Genomic DNA, 21,463 nt, shown 5'->3' on the forward strand with positions numbered 1-21,463 from the left:
AAAATCAAAATGTTTTAATGTGTAATAGTAAACATGCACGATTGCATTGTTTACTAGTAATCGTAGTAATAGGAAATTTTCAAAAAAAAAAAAAAAAAGAAAATATTACATTCAAGATCCGAAATTTTTTTAAAGCTATATGTATATATATACATAGATATAAACTAAAATATAAATATTTCTATAAATAAGGGAGAAAAAAAAAAATATAATTTTTTGAATTCTGATATATATAGAGGGGAAATTAGTGAAATAATTTTTTAACGTTTACAATTATACATAATAGAGAGAAAAAGAGAGATAGAGAGAAGATAAAAAAAAAAAAAGATAATTAAGGAAAATTCTATTGGGCGTTTAAAATTATTTCACCCCGCATGCAGTGCAAGGAAAGCATGCAAAAGCGAATAAAAAAATATATAGCACTAAAAAGCAATATATTTACATAAAAAAAAAAAAAAAAAAAAAAATGAAAACACCTCGTATACTTACTGAAAAAAAAAAATATATATATACATATATACACATATATATTACATAGTTATATATATATATAGTGAGGAACTTATTGTAATACAAGGAAAGGAACAAAAAACAGTCATTTTGTAATAAACATATTTTATTATAAAGAAGGTATCTGTGTAAAGAGAGAAAGAGAGTAGAGAAGAAGAACAGAAGAAAATTAAGGAAAAAAAATCTGAAAAACGGTATAGAAAGATAAAAAAATATATCAGAAAAGAGCTAAAAAAGAGATAAAAGGTTATTATTATAGCTATACAAAGCGAAAGGAATCAAAACTGAAGTAAATCAGGACAAAAAAAAAAAAAAAAAGAAATTATTCAGTGCATAAGGATGTTTTTGTGCTTTCGAAAAATGCATCCTCTTTTTCAGGATAACTTAAACGATAATCCCAAAAAGAATAAAATTGTTCCCTTATTTTCCGCATGTAATTGTAAAATAAGGAAAATATGCAGCATGCAAAAAAAAAATATGAATCATTTTAATGAAAAAGCTTATAAAATAAATGCATTAAAACAAAATCCTGGTATTAATAATAAGAAGAAGATAATAAAGAATTGTAATGTACAGAGTTTGAGCAAAAACAATACTGAACATTTTAGTTTTGTTAAGAGAGAAAAGGACGAAATTAATTTGAAAAAAAAAGAGGAAAAAGGGGTCAATAAAATGAATGTAGGAAAAAAGAGGGAAAACGAAGGTATAAAAGTTCCTATTGTTAAAGAAGAATATTCAGAATGTTATGATTTTAGGTGCAAACGGAACATAAGTAACGACAAAAATAATTCTTATAATCGTAGTGACACTTATAAGAATAAGTGCAAAAATGAATATAGTGTTTATTGCATAAATTCAAAAAGTACCGACACTAATACAGGAAAGGGAATAAGATCAAGGAGAAGTGTTGAAACAGGAAAAAAGGCAAATAGTGCCAAAAATGGAAGTATTATAATTTTTAGTAGCAACAGTAAAGGCGATAATGACTCTAACAATGGTAGTGAAAATGGATATTCTATTTACAATAATGACAACAGGAGTAGCGGTTCCACTGTTAGCACTAGGAACAATGATGATCATAGTGTAAATGATAGTGTAAATGATAGTGTAAATGATAGTGTAAATGATAGTGAAAATGATAGTGAAAATGATAGTGAAAATGGAAATAGCAATAGCAGTGATGATGATGATCATTATCATTATCATCATCATGGTAATGAAAAAGAAGATGATGATGAAGAGGAGGATAAAGAGGAGGATAAAAGGGGGGATAAAAGGGGGGATAAAAGGGGGGATAAAAGAGGGGATAAAAGAGGGGATAAAAAGGAAGGTATAAAGGAAGACAAAATGGGGAATAAAAAGGGGAGCGATCATAATTCCGTAAAAGAAAGTAGAGAAGAGTATAAAAATACATATAATTCATATGAAAAAGATGATCAAAATGGAAAACAAAATAATGCTAATAAAAACAAAGTAAAGAATGAACATGATAATGACAGCAGTTACTCGAGCGAAAAAGATAATAAAAATAACGATGAATTCAAAAATAGAAACGAAGAAACACAAATTAATGATATTAATGGAAATGTAAATTATGTGGAAAATAATGAAACAAGTGGAAATGAAGTGGAAATATTATGCAAAAGTATTTGTAACATAAAGAGTGATGAAAACGTTGACAATATAAACTGTGTTAAGAGGAAGGAGACATCAGGAGAAATATATGTAAAGAACAATTTGAAGCATAAAAAAAATTTGGAAATAATGTATTCGAGTATTGGTAATATTGAAAAAGACTGTTTTAATGAATGTTACATTAAGAAAAAATTAGGAGTTGAAAATATATATAAAAGTGTGGTGCACTGTGAAAAAGAGGGAAAAAATACTAATTACATGACTAATAATATAACGAGTAATACGGTGAATGATTCAGTAAATAATGGGGTAAATGATGCATCGAATAATGCACCATATAATGAGGATAAAAACGAAAACTTGAATAGCGCTGAAAAGAATAGGGACAAAATAAACGAAATGAAAAGTATGAACAACAAAAATGTAACGTGCACAAATTTGCATAACGTTTTAGAGGCAAATACTGGTTGTGTATTGATAAGAAAAAAGTCAGAACAAAGCACAAAAAAAGAAGAATATGAAAAATTACTTTTATTAAAAAGCGCAGAGAACAGAATAAAAGGGGAGGGCACTTTGAACAGAAACATTTCAGGGGAAAAAATTTTGAATGAGGAGATTAATGAATCTTGTGCTGACGAAAGAACAAAAGGACTTATATCTCATAATAAAGATAAAAAGAGAAATACACTCCATGTAAAAAGAAAATTTATAATTAAAGAAGAAAAAATTAACGAAACGGATATTAGCAATATCAAGAAAGTATGCTTTTCGACACATAACAACCAAATGAATTTTAATTTTTCACCGAAGAATGAAAGTCATGTTAGAAAAGCATTCAGCACAAACAATACAAAGACTGAACGTAACATGAATAATGATGATAAGTCGAACTATCATGAAAAGGTAAATCATGCTGATAAGACAAACCATTCTGATAAGACAAACCATTCTGATAAGACAAACCATTATGATAAGACAAACTATTATGATAAGACAAACCATTCTGATAAGACAAACCATTCTGATAAGACAAACCATTCTGATAAGACAAACCATTATGATAAGACAAACTATTATGATAAGACAAACCATTCTGATAAGACAAACCATTCTGATAAGACAAACCATTCTGATAAGACAAACCATGCTAACATGACAAACCATGTTGATAAGAAGAACCATGCTGATATGATATACAATACTAATAAGAGTAAATATGACGATAGTACAATCAACAGGATGCATGCAAAAAATAAATTAAATATTTATTCCACTGTTGACGATAACAAACTGTTAATATGCCGATTAAAAGGAAATCCCCAAAATCTAGAGCGTCACTTTTCAAACGTTTATAATGGTACACTTAAAATACATGTTAAAGAGGAAAAACTAAAAACGAATGAGGACAACATTTTTGAAGTTCCCGTAAATAATACAAATAACAAAATAGTAGATACAAAGAATAACAAAATTGACTTAAAAAAGAGTATTATAAGAGATGATGAAAAAATTGTTGATTCGTGTAAAAATGAAAGTTTAGCTGATGCTAATACACATATGATATATACTTATGCCCAACCGACAGATGCTAATGAACACAAGCAAGGTAGTAAAACAAACCAGGGTGCTACTAACGTGGGTGTTATTAACGGGGGTGTTGCTAATGAGGGTGCTACTAATACGCATACTCCAAGTTATAACAAAAACATGTCTGCTCCAACAAGCAATGAAATAATTCCAGACAAAAATAAAATGAGCGCAGGAGAAAATGCGAACAAAAATAATATTTACAAGAATAATATTGGCAATACTAATATTTACAAGAATAATATTGGCAATGCTAATATTTACAAGAATAATATTGGCAATACTAATATTTACAAGAATAATATTGGCAATACTAATATTTACAAGAATAATATTGGCAATACTAATATTTACAAGAATAATATTGGCAATAATAATATTAACAAGAATAATATTGATAATAGTAATATTTATAACAATCATATTGATTCTAGTAATATAGAAAAGAGTAATACTGATAATTGCAACATGGAAAAAGGAAAAATGAATAATTGCAATATGGATAAATGTTATACGGATAATTACAATATTGATAATTATATTAACTACCAGTCCTATATAAATAACAACGCGGGCAATAATTCATCATTTTTCTGTAAGCATAATGATTACGATAAAAATTTCCCCTTCTTGAAAAGTGAATATCATAATGTGTTATTAAATAATCAAGTGAAAAATTATTTAGTATATCCACATAACCAAATAATAGAATACAACCCTGTGTCGTTTGAAGAAAAGTACTTTAACAATTATAATGATGAAAATATAAATAAATATTTTACTCTATGTAATAATAATAGTTTTAATGAATATAAACCTAACTGGCAACAAAATTTCTATAGCTTTCTACCGTTTATTGTAAAAAATAATGCTCATGGTGTTAATGATGTACACGTGACAATGAAACCGATATGTAACTTCAATTCCGAATATATATATGATAATTGTAAAAATAGTTTTTATATTAACAATTATAAGATTAGTGAGTATGATTCCAAATATGGCATAAACTATGTGAAGGATGTTAACTACGTGAGCGGTGTTAACCTTATAGACGATATGAAAAATAGTAAAGAAAATTGTTCTCATTTCATCAGTGGTAGTAATAACATGACTAAAAGGATGAATAATGGAACTATTGTTAAATCTGTTAACAGAAAAATCTTAAGCATTTCAAATGACTCATCTTTTAAACAGTATAATCAAGGATCAACTTATAAGGATTTTTTAAATAAAAACAATAATAACATTAACCTTCATAATAATAATAACATTAATAACTATAATAATTGCTTTAATAATAATATTAGCAACATTAATAATAATAATAAATTATCCCATAATGAAATATATACCCTAAGCAATCTAGAAGAACATAAAATAACAACCTCGAGTAGTACTACCCACTGGAAAGTTGACATAAATAACCAATGTGCTAATTGCAATGGTAATAAGGATGAAATGGTACGAAGGAAAGACGAAATAAGTGCTAAAGGAAATATCGTTAATAAGATGGGTGACAAGATGGGTAACGAGATGGGTAACGAGATGGGGGGCAAAAAGGTGAACATATATAATGGAAGCAATGAGAATAATTTCAAAAATTCAAATTATTATGCTGCATGGAATTCTGGAGATGGTATAAATGGCACTAATACACATACAGAAAGGAGAATATTTAAATGGACGAATAGCTCACAAGGATATATGACAGCTATAAATGAAAAAAAAAACAATGAACAGGACGCAAATAATTTTAGTGATCGCATTAATTACTTAAATAGTGACATAATTGGCAACAAAAATTGCAGCATAATTGGAAGCACAAATGGAAACATAACTGCAGATACAAATGGAAACTTTATTGATAACACACTTAGTAACATAACCAACAACAAGGATCAGATTAATAATAGCATGATTAATTACACACATATAATGTACAGTAATATAAATAACTCGCATGCATGTAGCACAAATATTTCCGAAAATAAGATTTTTTCGGAGGAAAAAAATATGAGGAAGTTTGAAAATAATGTGTGTACTTTTCATTCAAAAAATGAAGGAGAATATAACATATATAACGAGTTGACTAACATGAGTATTTCCAGCAGTGTTGGTAAAAATTTAAATAATTTCCCCTTGTTGAATGACAATCATTTTAATTATAATATTGCCAACAAAACTGATATACTGAGTAACAATTATATAAATTGTTACAACAATGTAAATAATATTAGTTATTTATATGACAATTTTAATTATTACCCTTTTAATTTAAATAAAATAAATAATATTCATAACATAAATTTTGATATTAACAAAAATCTTTTTATTAATAATACGTATGATGAAAAAATTACCGATGAATATGATGCAAATTATTTGGGAAATTCTGAAATTACTCAAGTGATAACTAAAATACCAAGTATTAACATTTCTGATAGTAAGGAAATAAAAAGAAATTTTGAACATGTCAATGAGCATATTAACAAATATGACTATGTTAATCATTTGAATAACTATTTTAACAACATTAATAAGAGCTCTCAAACTATCGACATTTCCTGCGCACACACAAGTGTTGGTAACAGCATTTGTAGCTTCTCAAACAGCAGCACTGAATCTAACGCTTCTAGCAGTAGCACTGATAACACGAGCTGCAAAAAAAGCATCAACAGAAGGAACAGAGGAAGCATCGAAAGAAGCAGTAAAGGAGGCAACACTAGCAAAGTAAATAATAAAAATATCAACAAAGAATACACCAACAAAGGAACCAACAGCAGATGTAACAAAAAGAAAGGCAGAGGGAATAGCAAAAAGAGAAGCAAAGGGAGTAAAAAAAAGAGAGGCAAAGGGTGTAAAAAAAAGAGAGGCAAAGGGAGTAACAAAAGCAGCAACCAAGAAAGTGACAAAGTAAGTAACAAAGTAAGTAACAAAGTAAGTAACAAAGAAAGTAACAAAGTAAGTAACAAAGTAAGTAACAAAGTAAGTAACAAAGAAAGTAACAAAGTAAGTAATAAGTAAGTAATAGTAAGTAACAAAGTAAGTAACAAAGTAAGTAACAAAGAAAGTAACAAAGTAAGTAACAAAGTAAGTAATAAAGTAAGTAACAAAGTAAGTAACAAAGTAAGTAATAAAGTAAGTAATAAAGTAAGTAATAAAGTAAGTAATAAAGTAAATAAGAAAGAAAGAAAAAAAGGAATTAAAAAAAGTAGCAACAGTAACAAGGATGTTAATAATGATAATGGAGGAAAAGTTAACAATGAAGGGGAGAATGGGGAACACAATATTGATGACATTAGGGGAAACAGGAATGATGAAGCTAATGATAATAGTTATTACAAAAGTATTAATAATACTAATGGGAATGAAATCTTGAATGGCATATTGAATGGCATGAACCAAAGGAATAGAAGCATTGACCACATACTCAGCTATAGCAACACTATCACTAGCAGCGATAAAAACAGTAACCATAGTAACAACAATAACGACATTGACAAGAACGACAGTAACAAATACAACAATAGTGATACCAACGGATATCTCGATTTGGAGAGAGGCATTAATAAACTCATTAACAACACAAGGAATAATGGCAAAAATAAGGAAAACGATGATTATAATACCACTGCATGTACAAATGATGGTAGAACTATTGTGGATTACCTAAATGAAAATCACAATGATTTGAAAAGGACCTATTACATGAACGCACCAATGAAATACAGCAATATTAGTGAAATAAGTTTTTTAAATACTAATATCAATAAGCGGAGTCATGCACATAACCAATTCGCAGATTATAATTATTTTAACGAGGTAAATTGCGCTAATTATGCGAATATTACGAATAATGCGTATATTACGAATAATGCGAATATTACGAATAATACGAATAATGCGAATAATACGAATAATACGAATAATGCGAATAATGCGAATATTACGAATAATGCGAATAATGCGAATAATGCGAATATTACGAATAATGCGAATAATACGAATAATGCAAATAATGCGAATAATGCGAATAATGCGAATAATGCGAATAATGCGAATAATGCTAATTACGAGAATAATGCGAATAATGCTAATTACGAGAATAATGCGAATAATGCTAATTACGAGAATAATGCGAATAATGCTAATTACGAGAATAATATGAATTATGCTTATAATTGTAACTATTTAAATCCCGCAAATTATATGAACTGCAATATAAATGAGATAAAGTACGTTAATAAAAATGATCAATTAAATTATATCAATGATAAGAGTTATGTTAACGAAACAAACAATATGCAGTTTGCTAACAACCGCATGCATTATGTGAACTCTGAAAATAACATTTTGACCAGTGCAGCAGGTGTTCAGAGGAATTTTGATGACTCAACTTTCGTTCCTATGGTTAGCAGTGGTGCCAATGGAATTAGCATTGGTAATGGGAACTGGAACGATATCAGTAGTGGTAAGGAAAATTATTTCAGCAATGATAACAAAAACTATTTCAGCAATGATAACAAAAACTATTTCAGCAATGATAACGAAAACCTTTTCAGCAATGATAACAAAAACTATTTCAGCAATGATAACAAAAACTATTTCAGCAATGATAACAAAAACTTTTTCATTAACGATAACGAAAACTTTTTCAGCAACGATAACGAAAACCTTTTCAGCAATGATAACGAAACATATATCATCCATGATAACGAAACATACATCAGTAATGATAATGAAACAAGTATCAGCAATGGGAGCGGATACTTCATCAGCAATGACAATATCATCAGCGAGCAAAATGACAGAATTAACGATATAAAGAATAATAAGTTGTACATAAATGATAACCTCTTTTCAACGAATGATATGATTGACTCTAAAGGTGCTTTATACAACAACTTCACAACAACTGAAAGCTCAAATTACGATAATATGGACGCCACTTGGACTTACAACTATATCTATAACCATTATTGTAACTATAAGTATAATTGTAATTGGAACTATAATAATAACTCTAAAAGCAACAATAATAGTACCTATGACTGTAACTATAACAGTAACAATGGTAATTGCACTTATGAATGCAACTATAATGGTAACAATGATAGTAATACCTATGAGTGCAACTTTGACAATTACAATAATAATAGAATCTATGACTGCATATATGACAATTACAATAATAATGGTATCTTTGACTGCATATATGACAATTACAATAATAATAGTATCTATGACTGCATCTATAACTCTAACTACATCTCTAACCATAACCATACTTATGAAGCAGATAATTTTCCTAAAAATGTATTAAATTATAAAGAGCCAAAAAAGGAGCAAATAAATTCGACAAGCTGTTTAGCTGAAGGGGAAAAAAAAAATAATTCAGAAAATAACAATCATAAAAAAGAATATACGAAAAAGGATGAATCGGAAAATACATACGAAATACAAAAAGCAATATTAATGGAAAATGATGAGAAAATTAAAGAAATGGTGGATGAAATTATATATAATGCATCTTTATTACCTGAAAAAGGGTTAACAGGTAGATATGCACTCGACTGTAATCATCCTATTCATAGCGTTTGGAAAGATACTACTAGAGGGCACTGTTCCTGGAGATGTAGATGGTGGGAAAATGGTAGAAGGTTAAGTAAAAATTTTAATGTGAAAAGGTTTGGTAATGAAGGTGCATTAAAAATGGCTATCACGATGAAAATGAAAAAAAGTACGCCAAAAGAGCAGGGGCAATTATTGAAACATCAAAGGGATTTTTTAAAATTATGCTATGTTAATAAATGGATAAAGAAAAAGAACGACCCGTCCGATGTTAGCAATAAAGGCACTGCTAGCAGTAATAATGATATTAAAAATTGCGATGATGCTAAAAATATCGGTGATGCTAAAAATATTGACAATTTTAATAATGTTGATAATTTTAAAAATATCGATAATTTTAATGATGCCATTAATTTTAACAATATCGGTGATTCTAAAAATATCGGTGATGCTAAAAATATCGGTGACGCTAAAAATATCGGTGACGCTAAAAATATCGGTGACGCTAAAAATATCGGTGATTCTAAAAATATCGGTGATGCTAAAAATATCGGTGATGCTAAAAATATCGGTGACGCTAAAAATATCGGTGACGCTAAAAATATCGGTGACGCTAAAAATATCGGTGATGCTAAAAATATCGGTGATGCTAAAAATATCGGTGATGCTAAAAATATCGGTGACGCTAAAAATATCGGTGACGCTAAAAATATCGGTGATGCTAAAAATATCGGTGATGCTAAAAATATCGGTGATAACACTAATAGTGATGACGTTAACAATATCACCATTCAATTAAATGCAGAAGCAAATAATGAAGCCAACGTTGCGCAGAGAGCAACCTTCCTATAATAAACTACTATGTAATGAATTTTTTGTACTGATATATTATTATATATAGTAAGAAAATACTCCGAGTAATATTAAAATAAAACACGAGATACACATAAATAATTTAAAATAGTTTCCTGCATTACTTAATGAAGAATATAAAATTTTTTATATAAATTTCAGTGAATAAAATTTTTTTTATGCACAAATAAAAGAATGTATATATAGCATTATAAACGGCTATATAAAAGGTAATAAAGTGGCAATATATATATGCCAATAATTAAGGCAATAAATACGGCAATAATTATGGAAATAAATACAATAATAAATATGACAATAAATACAATAATAAATATGGCAATAAATACAATAATAAATATGGCAATAAATACAATAATAAATATGGCAATAAATACAATAATAAATATGAAAATAAATACAATAATAAATATGGAAATAAATACAATAATATATAAGGCAATAAATACAATAATAAATATGACAATAAATACAGTAATAAATATAGCAATAAATACAGTAATAAATATACAGTAAATCAGCAATAAATATACAATAAATATGAAATAAATACGGTAGTAAAAACGGCTATTAAAGTGCTAATATAAATGGCAATGTAAAAAGATATATAAATGGCTAAAAAAATGGCAGCATGAATGAAAACAAATTAAATATAAAAAAATGTTATTAATAATACTTTACATTCAAAATATATGGAGCTTATATCTTCAATTTAAGCAATAATTTTAACGTTAATATAAAAGCTTTGGGAGAAAATAAAAAAATGAAAGTTATATATTGAAGAATTGTTATTGTAATGCTAATAATGGCATTCAAATTGTTCCTTTAATATACCTGCAAACTGTGTAAAAATGTATGTATATATATATTATATATGATTTTGTATGTATGTATATATAAAAAAAAAATCCCACTGAACATTTGTTATCACAATATATATTTAATCATTCACCATCATATTTATTTATCTTTATATATATATGCTGCTGCAACAGCGCAAAAAATTCACGCCCTCATCCAAAAAAAAAAAATTTATACTTTTATTTATCAAAATATATGCATAACATATTATTTAATTGGTAAAACAAAATAAATACAAAGTTTAAATCCTAATTTTCAACATATCCTTGAGACTTTAATGATTTACAAAAATGATATTACGCATATTTTAAAATTTCTCCACTTGTTAATTTTCCAACTTGTTAAATTTCCAACTTTTTAAATTTCCCCTACTTAAATTTCCTCTATTTCTTAATTTCCCCCAATTTCTTAATTTTCCACAATTTCTTAATTTTCCCAATTTTTTAATTTTCCGAATTTTTTAATTTTCCGAATTTCTTAATTTTTTATATTTCTTTTTTTTTGTATATATTTCCAATTTCTTAAATTTTTCAAATTTCATAAATATTCCAAATTTTTGAAATATCTCAAATTTTCTCAAAATTTTATTTTCATATATACATATATAACTGTTCATTTATAAACAAAATTTATGTAATTTATCCTTCATTTTAATGTATATCTTCTGAAATTAATTTTATGAATGTGTAGTAATTCCATAATTTATACCATTAACCTGCACTATTTTTATTTTTCACCAAATTGAATTAAATTGTTTAGCTTCTAAACTTTCAATTTTTAAATAAGTATTCCAAAAAATAAAAAAAATAAATAAAATAAAATAAAAAAAATAAAATAAATATAAAATAAAAAAATAAAAAATGAATAAAATAGAAAAATAAAAAATAAATAAAATAACATAAAATAATTCCAAGTATCCTTTAATTCCTTTTTACTTTCATATCCGACAGCCAATAATTTAGGTCATAATAATCAACACGTATATGCCTTTTTATAGACGAAAATTTTAATTTTTAGTTTCAGCTTTTCAGCTTTATTTTTTCACATTCTGGTTTTGCTTAATCTTCCTTCCGTGGTATAAATTTAACGTATTACATATTTTGAGATATCTGTTTTATAATTTCAACTTTTAAATTCTCTACCTTTCTATTGCTTAATTTGTGCCATCTTTTTTCTTTTAATTAGTTAATGACTTCTATTTTTCAGATATTTCTTTCGTTTCTGTACAATGATTTTGTCAATTTTGCCTTTTTTTCTTTTTCTCTTTTGGCTAGTTCAATTTTTTATGTAACCCCAATATTACTCATGTCTTTTAATTCTTGCATTTTCTCCCTGTTCTAATTTTCCTGTTTTATTAAACATTATGTCTACTATACAACACATAGCAGCTAATTCCTTCAAGGTATAATAAAAAGAGAACAAAAAAAAAAAATTGTAGAAATATATTTCAGATTTTTCTCATTTTTACGATATTTTCCAATTTGAATATGTAGGATGTATTCCTTAAATTTTTTCCTATTACAAAGTTCATTGCAGGAACGAAAAATGTTCTTACCTACCTTTATTATCTTTACATGCAATAAATTTTTAGACTATTTTATATCATATGTTTTTTTACTTATTTTGTATTCATTTAATATATACTTATTAAGGAATATTCTTTTGTAAAAATATTTTATAATTTCACGATATATGAGTCTTTTAAAATATAGCTATTTATTGTTAACACCTCATTATAATGACGGATAAGAATAACAATATAAGATACAAAGAGAAACAAATAGGTTAAAATGCAAAAATGTAAAAATGTGTAAAATAATAGGGATAAAATAAACGAGAAGTGTGTATTAAAACATAATGATCAATTTTACACTTTAAAAAAAAAAATTTCTGAAAATATTTCAGTGAATTATTTTTTATAGAATTATCAATAAAATTTTTCATTTTCATAATAATAAAATAAAAAAAAAAAATAAACATTTTCCAAGTTCACATTTGTTTTCGTAAAAATAAAAAATTAAAACAGTCCTTATCTAATGCATATTAAAAATATAATTTGAAAAATATGTATTTCAAAAAATTATGAGAAAAAATAAGAGCATACATGCTTAAATATATTATTAAATGTAGACATACTAAAAGTGCTCTATATTATATGTTTACAAAAATAATTTTTTTTTTCTAATTTTACTCTTTCACTTGCTTGTCTTAAATCTTTTAAGACGCTTGAAATGAAATGTTAACTTTTCTTTGGTGTAATTATGATCATAAATGTACATCATAAAATTTTTTTAATTCTAGTCTTTACTTAAGAATAGTATTATTGTCAATACTACTTTCAGTAATTTGAAGCTCTCACTAATAGAAAAAAAAGAAGACCCTAACAATGTTGATATTTATCATTAACCTGGTAGTGTGACAGGTAGTTGCAGTTTTCACTATACAAAATTTGTATTCGTTACTCTGTACATAATCTCGTAATACATACACCATATCAATAGAAAAAGATAAATCAATAACCTCAAAAATATAAGAGGATGCTCAAAAAGGGTCAAAACTGTTAATATTAAATATGGTATTTACACATGTGCACATATATATATATGTACATATATTTTTTTTTAATTTGTTTAAAATAGTATAGAACAGTCTTTTAACCCTCTAAATCGGTAAAATTAAAGAAGATACATTAATTCCTTGAAATTATTTAAAACTACTATTACGCGTAAATGTGTTTTAAAATTTTTTACATCTAATTCAGTAATATTACAGAGAGAATGCTATGAACTACAAATAAACAATATAAGTTTTATTTCAACTTAATACAAGTTCTAGTGAAACATGAACGTGCTTTATAAAAAAGGTATTCCTCGTGTACAGCTTAATGCATGTGGACAAGCAAATAAAAAAATTCTATGTCCCTGCCAAGTTCATATATACTATATATATAATGCGTCAGGTATAAATTTCATTCTTGTATTGATTTATGAGTTATACATAATTTCTCTTTCCTTTCCTTCGTGTATAAAAGGAAAAATTCTATTATAAAATTAAATAAAACAAAATATGCCTTTCTCATGTAGAACCACAAGTTAATATGTCTATAACAGCTTAACAAGCAAATTATAAGAATTAAAATTCTATAAAACTGTAATTCCTGTTTTTTCTTTTTATATAAAAGATAATTCAAACCAAATGTTCTTTTCGCTTTCTTGACATCTTATTAATATATATATATATATATATATATATATATTTATATTTAAACGTTTTTTTTATTGTCCCTGGCTTAAATGAAATTATATCTATTATATTATATAGTACATAAAAGTCATGTATATTCCCATTTTTTAATGTATAATATTCTCTTATATAACATACTTAAAAAATACAAATATCTTTTCATTAAAAAAAATTTTAAAAAATAATTTTTTTTTTAACACATTTTATTTTTTTTATCTGTATGTTTAGAAAATTCACATAATAAATCCTTTAAGAGTAGATTTATTTTTTTGTTTTGTTAAAATATTGTATTTTCCTTTTTAACATAAAGCCGTTAGCAAATTTTTACCTGAGCAAAACCTTTCTACAGTATTGTACTGTCTTAATCTCTTTTTTACTTTACCTTATTTTATTTTACATTTATTTAAATTAGATAAAATCGAATTCACTGAATTTACAATTTATAATATCCCTTAATAAGGATTGTAGTTAATTTGTATTGGTAAAAATAAAAAAATGAGAATAAATCTAATATATTCATTTTGTTGAATTTTCATATGGTATGTTCAAGCATATATCAAAGCACTAAACTCTTTATATTTATATAAGGTTTACGGTGATTATTTGATAGCTATACCAATTAAGTATGGCATTAATACAAATGAATTAAGGTGAAATCAAGTATGAATATATTTTTAATATATAAAAAATCGTCTTGAGTTATTTTTTTTTCAAGTGTAGATAATGAGAAATCAGAATTAAATTATTACCATAAAAAAAAAAAATAAAATAAATATGTTCGTAATTGCTTTATTTAGAATAAATGGAAAACTGTGTGTACACATAACGATCGTTAAAAAAAAAAAAGATAAATATAATACACCTTAACAAGTAATAATAATTTGCCTAGCTATGTATACAAGCCGATGCTATGATAATCCTATGGTCATAAAAAATAAGTTAAAATTATGTGTATATATATACATATATACAGCGTACATATAAACATATATGTATACTTCATTCGAGTATATAAATATTTTGTATGCATATACTTAAGAATAACTGGTGAATGATTATGTCTTAAATATATGGCTAGCACATCTTAATGGTCAACATATATCAGAACAAATAAAAAAAATATATCAAGTGTTTATATTTATATATGTGTAATTTTTTTTTTTTTATTCGAGCTTTTTAAACTTAATGATTTACAATATCATATTTAACTTCCTAGGATTATGCGCTGAATTCTTTTTATTTTTTTTTTATTTTCATATTATTTTCTTATTATTTTCTTATTATTCTCTTAACATTTTCTTAATATTTTCTTAACATTTTCTTAACATTTTCTTAACATTTTCTTAATATTTTCTTAACATTTTCTTAATATTTTCTTAACATTTTCTTAACATTTTCTTAATATTTTCTTATTACATTCTTTTTTTTTTTAAATATATATAGTTACACATCATTTTGCATGAATAAATCAGGCAAAAATGGTGTAAAATAATAAAAACGCCCTTGTGTGTGGGCATAAAAATTAATATATTTATGTATGCATATATAATACCTTTTTTTTTTTTTTTCCTCTTATACAGCCAATTAATATAGTATAAAATTAAAATAAGATAAAGAAGATTTGTATATTTGGTACTAATTTATCTACATATATTATTACTTGTGTTTATATTAAAAGGTTTCAATTTTTCCCTTTAGTCTTTGTTTTCATTTTTGAATCCTTATTTTATATTATTCTATTTTTCCTTTTCTTTTTTTTTTTTTTTTCCCTTACATTGGATTAAAACATTTACAGAAATCAGTTTTATGACTTTTTTTTTTTTGTGTTGATTTGTTTTAAAAAAATTTTACTCCTTGAAAATTTTATGCAATGAGGTGCACAAAAATAACACAGAAAATTTTGAAGTACATATAAAACACATAATAAATAATACTTTTTTCATTATTTTTTGACTTTTTTTTTTTTTTTCTTTTTTACTTGTTTTTTTTTTTTTTTTTTTTATGTAAGTACTATTACACATTTGAATATTTACTCTTTTTTTTTATAATCCTCATGGCTTTTTTTTTTTTTTTTTTTCTTTTATTTTAATTAATTTCCACTTCACTATTTGCACGTTTTTCTTTATTTTTTCTCTAGTGATTTAATTTTTTTTTTTTTTTTTTTTTTTTTACACTTTGTCGTAAGTGAACTAATTCAACTGTAATTCATGGGTATACTTCCTTAATTTATTTTTTTATTGTTATAAAATGTGCATTCTTTAAAACATATTAAGAAAGAAAAAAAAAAAAAAAAAAAGTTTAAGAGAAAGAAGAAGAAAAATATAAAATTGTCAAATGTTTAAATATCGTATAATTATTAATAAATATTTTGTTGTATTTTTTTTTTTTTTTCTTTTTCATAAGAAAATGCTAAAAGTGAAAAATTAATCAAATATAAAAGCCAATAACACTAGTATATATGTACATATATATATTAGTCAGCTGTACGTAGTAAATATTTACACAAATTAAAAGTGCAAATATATGTAAATATACATATTTACGTACACACATATACGTATACATGTACATGTACGCATATATACATATAGATATATAAAAAAATTGAGTTTATGGAAAAATAAAGGTAGTTATCCTCACACTTTTGCTCTACTGCTTTTTCCCATCCTATATCTCTGACCTGTTGTACGTTTTATACACCTTACATACTTCATATATTTCTTGCACTTGGTACATTTCCTGTATTTCTTATACCTGTCATATTTCTTACATTTCTTTTATTTTTTTATAAAGTTTAATTCTTATTACTGGCAACAATTAGCTGCTCACATTAGCCTACTATTATTTTACATTGGTTAACTTTATATAATGGGAAATTATTGTAGAAAGAATAAAGCGAAGGAACCTAAACGTAAAGACATAAATGAATTGGCGGAACGTGAAAAATTAGAAAACGAAGCTCAAGAAATTGAACAAGTTCCAGAAGAAATTTACGATCATTTAGATGATCAACATGAAGAACCTCCTGAACAAGAGGAGGAACAAGATGATATCGATGAGGATGTAAACTATACCATGCAAGAAAAATCTTTCGATGAAAAACATTTAGAAGATTTAGATAGATCAAATTCTGATATATATTCAGACTCACATAAATATGATAATGCAAGTGATAAATTAGAAACAGCATCTCAATTGACCTTATCTACAGATGCAACTGGTATTGTTCAACAAGTTACTAAATTAAGTGAACCTGCACATGAAGAAAGTATATATAACACTTATAAATCAGTTACTCCATGTGATATGGATAAGCTTGATGAAACTGCAAAAGTATTTTCAAGACGATGTGGATGTGACCTTGGAGATCGCCATGACGAAAATGCATGTAGGATATGTAGAAAAATTGATTTGTCCGACACACCTTTGTTGACATAAAATAGATAGGTCACAAAATTATATGCGTACATAAGTATATGTGCGTACACACACATATATGTATATGTATATATATATATATATATATATGTTTATTTATTTATATACAGACACACATGTGAATACATTTTGATATGACTTTCTGAAGACTGCTTATGCAGACCAATTTCGTCTTTTTTTTTTTTTTTTTTTTTTTTTTTTTTAATAAAGTTATTAAAATTACTTTCCTTCTGGCATTTTATATGATTATACATGTCTTTAATTGTTTTTATTATATGCATATTTATTAATTCAGTGTGAAATATAATACTTACAGTTTTGTAACACCATATTTTTACATTGTTCCGTTGTTGATGTAACAAAAATTTACATGCTTATTTTGCAATTAAAAAAGCTATATTATTCCGGTAAAATGAAATTTATTCCTTGATAAAATTAAGTTTTGATAATGTTTTTTATACATATATTGACAAATTATTATATAATTTAATTAAAATTAAGACAATTACTAAAAAAATAAAAATAGAACTAAATGTTGCTTAATTGTTATTATTATTATTATCATCCATATATTATTTTATTTATTTTTTTTTTTTTTATCGATTTATCATTTTGCTCTTTTACCTTTTTTCTTTTTATATATATATATATATATTATTTATGAGAATGAAAATAATTTTAATTTTTAGAATTATTATACTTCATTGCATCTCTCAGCATATTATTTCTCATTAACTATATTAAGTTATTGTTTAATCTTCTTAATTTTTTACTAGTTTGTCAGAGAATAGCAAATGTAAGCTTCAAAATCAATTTGTTTAACCTGTTTTGTCTGTATAATTTGTTAAATTTGTTCAAGTTTTTTTTTCTTTTTTTTATTGTAGAAAAAAGTATTGTTTTTATTTTAATCCTGCATATTTTTCCTCTATTACCTGTCGTATTAGTGGACACACAATTACATCACTCACGTACACATATATGTAAATTTATGTGCAATGCATATATTATACTATGTACATTTTGTGCTTTAAAAAGTGAACAAAAACAGTACAAAGAAAAAAAAAAAAAAAAAAAAAAAAGAAAAAAATTAAATAAAACAAAATACAGCTAAACAAAACGAACAAAAAAAAAAGATTACTCTAATTTCCCTTTACAAATTATTTCGATGCCTAATATTTCTTTATTAAACAAATCACCTAGCAAAATAATATCTACATAAATTACAATTGAGGGAGGTAAAAAGAACCTTACAGTTACATATGAACAACTTGAAAACTTGAAAAGGGATGCTAATTGTACACAAGGGTATGTATAATACATATCTATTCATATATATCAATGCATTTCTGTATACAATAATATATAATTATATAGACTACTTAACATTGCTAGAAGAAAAAAAAAAAAAAAAAAAATCATTTATTAATCCTTTTTTTTTTTTTTAAATAGTGATAAATAGGTGATACGTAAAATATCAAAAAACATAGTAAATGTTGAAGTGTTATGAACTACTATTAACATTAATTTTTTTTGACTTATAATGACTTATCATTATTTTATTTAATTCAGATAAACCAAATTTTTCTATATGTTGGGGCTTTTTTTCTTCATCCTTCAATCCGTAGTAATTAGCAATACTTGCAAACTGAAAATATAACGTATATATAAAAAGGTGTTTAAATTTTTATAACTATTGAGTATATATATGTATATCTATTTTCCTTATTTTGTGTGTTTTTAGAATATTCCTCATTGTGTTTTTCACTCCTGATTGCTCTAATTTTTCTTTTTTTTTTTTTGTTTACGTTAAAATGTGGGTCGTTGTTACTGGGTCCTATTTTATCGGCAAGTAGTTTTATCTGTAAATGAATAAAAGCAGTTTTTCATAATTTTAGCATATAAAATTTATGACTACTTTTTTATTTTTTATTTAATTACCATGTGTAGTAGATGAGTAGGATTACAAAAATATGAATGGGTCTTATAATCAACTGTTTCTATTTTATGACATTGATTTTTAAAAGAGTTATCTTGGTATTTTTCTGTAGTTTCCTAAATAAGATAGTTTTTTAATTCGTATTTTTTCTATTATTTCAAGCATACCTTTATACATGTATATAATAAAGATTGAAAATAAATAATAAATAAAATGCATATCTACTGGAATATTGTTTCGAATTCTATACATATAAATTGTAGCCTATAAAAAAGTATTTTTTAATATTTCCTATTTCTTAATTTACCTCAAAAATTTCATATAAATCTTCCAATGAAATATTATCTAAAAGAGGATTTTTGTCTTTTATTTCTTTTAACTTGATAAGGTCATCATTCGAAACTTGCATATTAACCAAGCAAAGCTTAACCTTATTATCACATTTAATTAAATCTTTGTGAAGGTTTTTGTCATGTTCTTCATCATATTCCATTTGGTTTATCTTCTGGGCTGTGCGAGAGGGGGAAGGGCACACGTGTAAATACAAGTATAATAAAACGTATGTCTATACGTATGTACGGGTGTATAGGAGTGTATGTATATATATATATGTGAGTACTAACTTTCTTTTGGCCCTAACTTAGTGCATTATTCACATTACACACTAAACAGTACAGATTACACATTGCACGTTTCATTCTTACTGTTATCATTTCGTGTACTCTGAGCATATATTCATATATTAAAAGCGTATCTGACACACATTTACATGTACATATATGTATACATTTTATATTACGAGTATCATCCTTTAACCTGCTATTTCAACTTTCACAAATTCATTATGTAGTGTTGCTTCAACATTTTTGCATATCAAGTTAACACGGGATATATCATTATTCTGGTAAGTTGTAATAAGTGTGGAAGGTGCGAATTACACAGTGGTATTTATAAGACGACTTGTTAAACAACTTCGAAATGTTAGCACATATATATATATATATATATATATATGTTGATATTTATATGTTTATGCACGTTTACACCTTTTTCTTAGAGCGGACTCACCAACTCTATCTCATCTTTTTCCATGCATTTTAACTGCCTGCAGGTATTTTCTATTTCTGATATTAACTAGCATAAAAATTGTGAGCAATACAAGAATTTCAGCTTAAAATGAATAAATAAATAAACAAAAGAGAACTAATAAAAACAAAGCAAATAAAAACAGAACAAAGTAAACAGAAGTACAACAAAGAGAAACAAAGTAATACATAGTAAAGGGACAATACTAAAAAGTAATCGAATAGGGAAAATATCTATTTAACAAGTATATTAATAAATGTATTATTACCTCCTTTTCATTTTTTTGCAACTCCTTTTCAGTTGTTTTCAGTTCTTCAATTTGCATGTGAATTAAACGATTTTTCGATTCCATTTCGTTTATCTGGTTAAGCAGTTTTTCTACCCCTTGGTCCATTTTGAAAAGGTAAAAGTTGTTCGATTATTTATATAGGTATATAAGTATGTATGTACGCATGTATGTACGTATATAAGCATATAAGTATGCAAACAAAAAAATATGTAATCTTGCTGAGAAATTTTTTCAAATTATCTATATTTTTAGACAAAATAAAAAAGAAAACAAATAAATAGAAAATAGTTAAATAGTTCTTTTTAATTATTGAATAACTTTTTTTTGCTCTTTTTTTTATTTTTTTTTTTGTAATTTACTAATATTTTGTACATCACGTCGAAGTGTACATAATTTTAATGTACAACAAAATAATTAATTTCACTTAGCAT

At 25.4% G+C, this 21,463-nt stretch overlaps 3 protein-coding genes across 3 annotated transcripts; 2 read left to right on the forward strand and 1 right to left on the reverse strand.

Annotated features, from left to right (window-relative positions):
* Positions 1-870: 870 nt before the first annotated feature.
* Positions 871-10,158, forward strand: AP2-G (transcription factor with AP2 domain(s), putative; the record flags this gene model as incomplete). Its single annotated transcript, XM_029008143.1, has 2 exons — positions 871-6,755; positions 6,819-10,158. 2 exons carry the CDS (start codon positions 871-873, stop codon positions 10,156-10,158), a joined length of 9,225 nt encoding a protein of 3,074 aa, XP_028864462.1.
* Positions 10,159-17,151: 6,993 nt separating this feature from the next.
* On the forward strand, positions 17,152-17,721 carry GAP45 (glideosome-associated protein 45, putative; the record flags this gene model as incomplete). Its single annotated transcript, XM_029008145.1, has 1 exon — positions 17,152-17,721. One exon carries the CDS (start codon positions 17,152-17,154, stop codon positions 17,719-17,721), a length of 570 nt encoding a protein of 189 aa, XP_028864463.1.
* A 1,501-nt stretch (positions 17,722-19,222) lies between these two features.
* PmUG01_14057100 (conserved Plasmodium protein, unknown function) lies at positions 19,223-21,137 on the reverse strand (the record flags this gene model as incomplete). Its single annotated transcript, XM_029008146.1, has 7 exons — positions 19,223-19,366; positions 19,527-19,580; positions 19,660-19,773; positions 19,965-20,167; positions 20,474-20,558; positions 20,726-20,791; positions 21,012-21,137. The coding sequence occupies 7 exons, from the start codon at positions 21,135-21,137 to the stop codon at positions 19,223-19,225; spliced, it is 792 nt and encodes a 263-aa protein (XP_028864464.1).
* Positions 21,138-21,463: the final 326 nt, after the last annotated feature.

Source organism: Plasmodium malariae, assembly GCF_900090045.1.
Source record: "Plasmodium malariae genome assembly, chromosome: 14".
Lineage (NCBI taxonomy): Eukaryota > Apicomplexa > Aconoidasida > Haemosporida > Plasmodiidae > Plasmodium > Plasmodium malariae.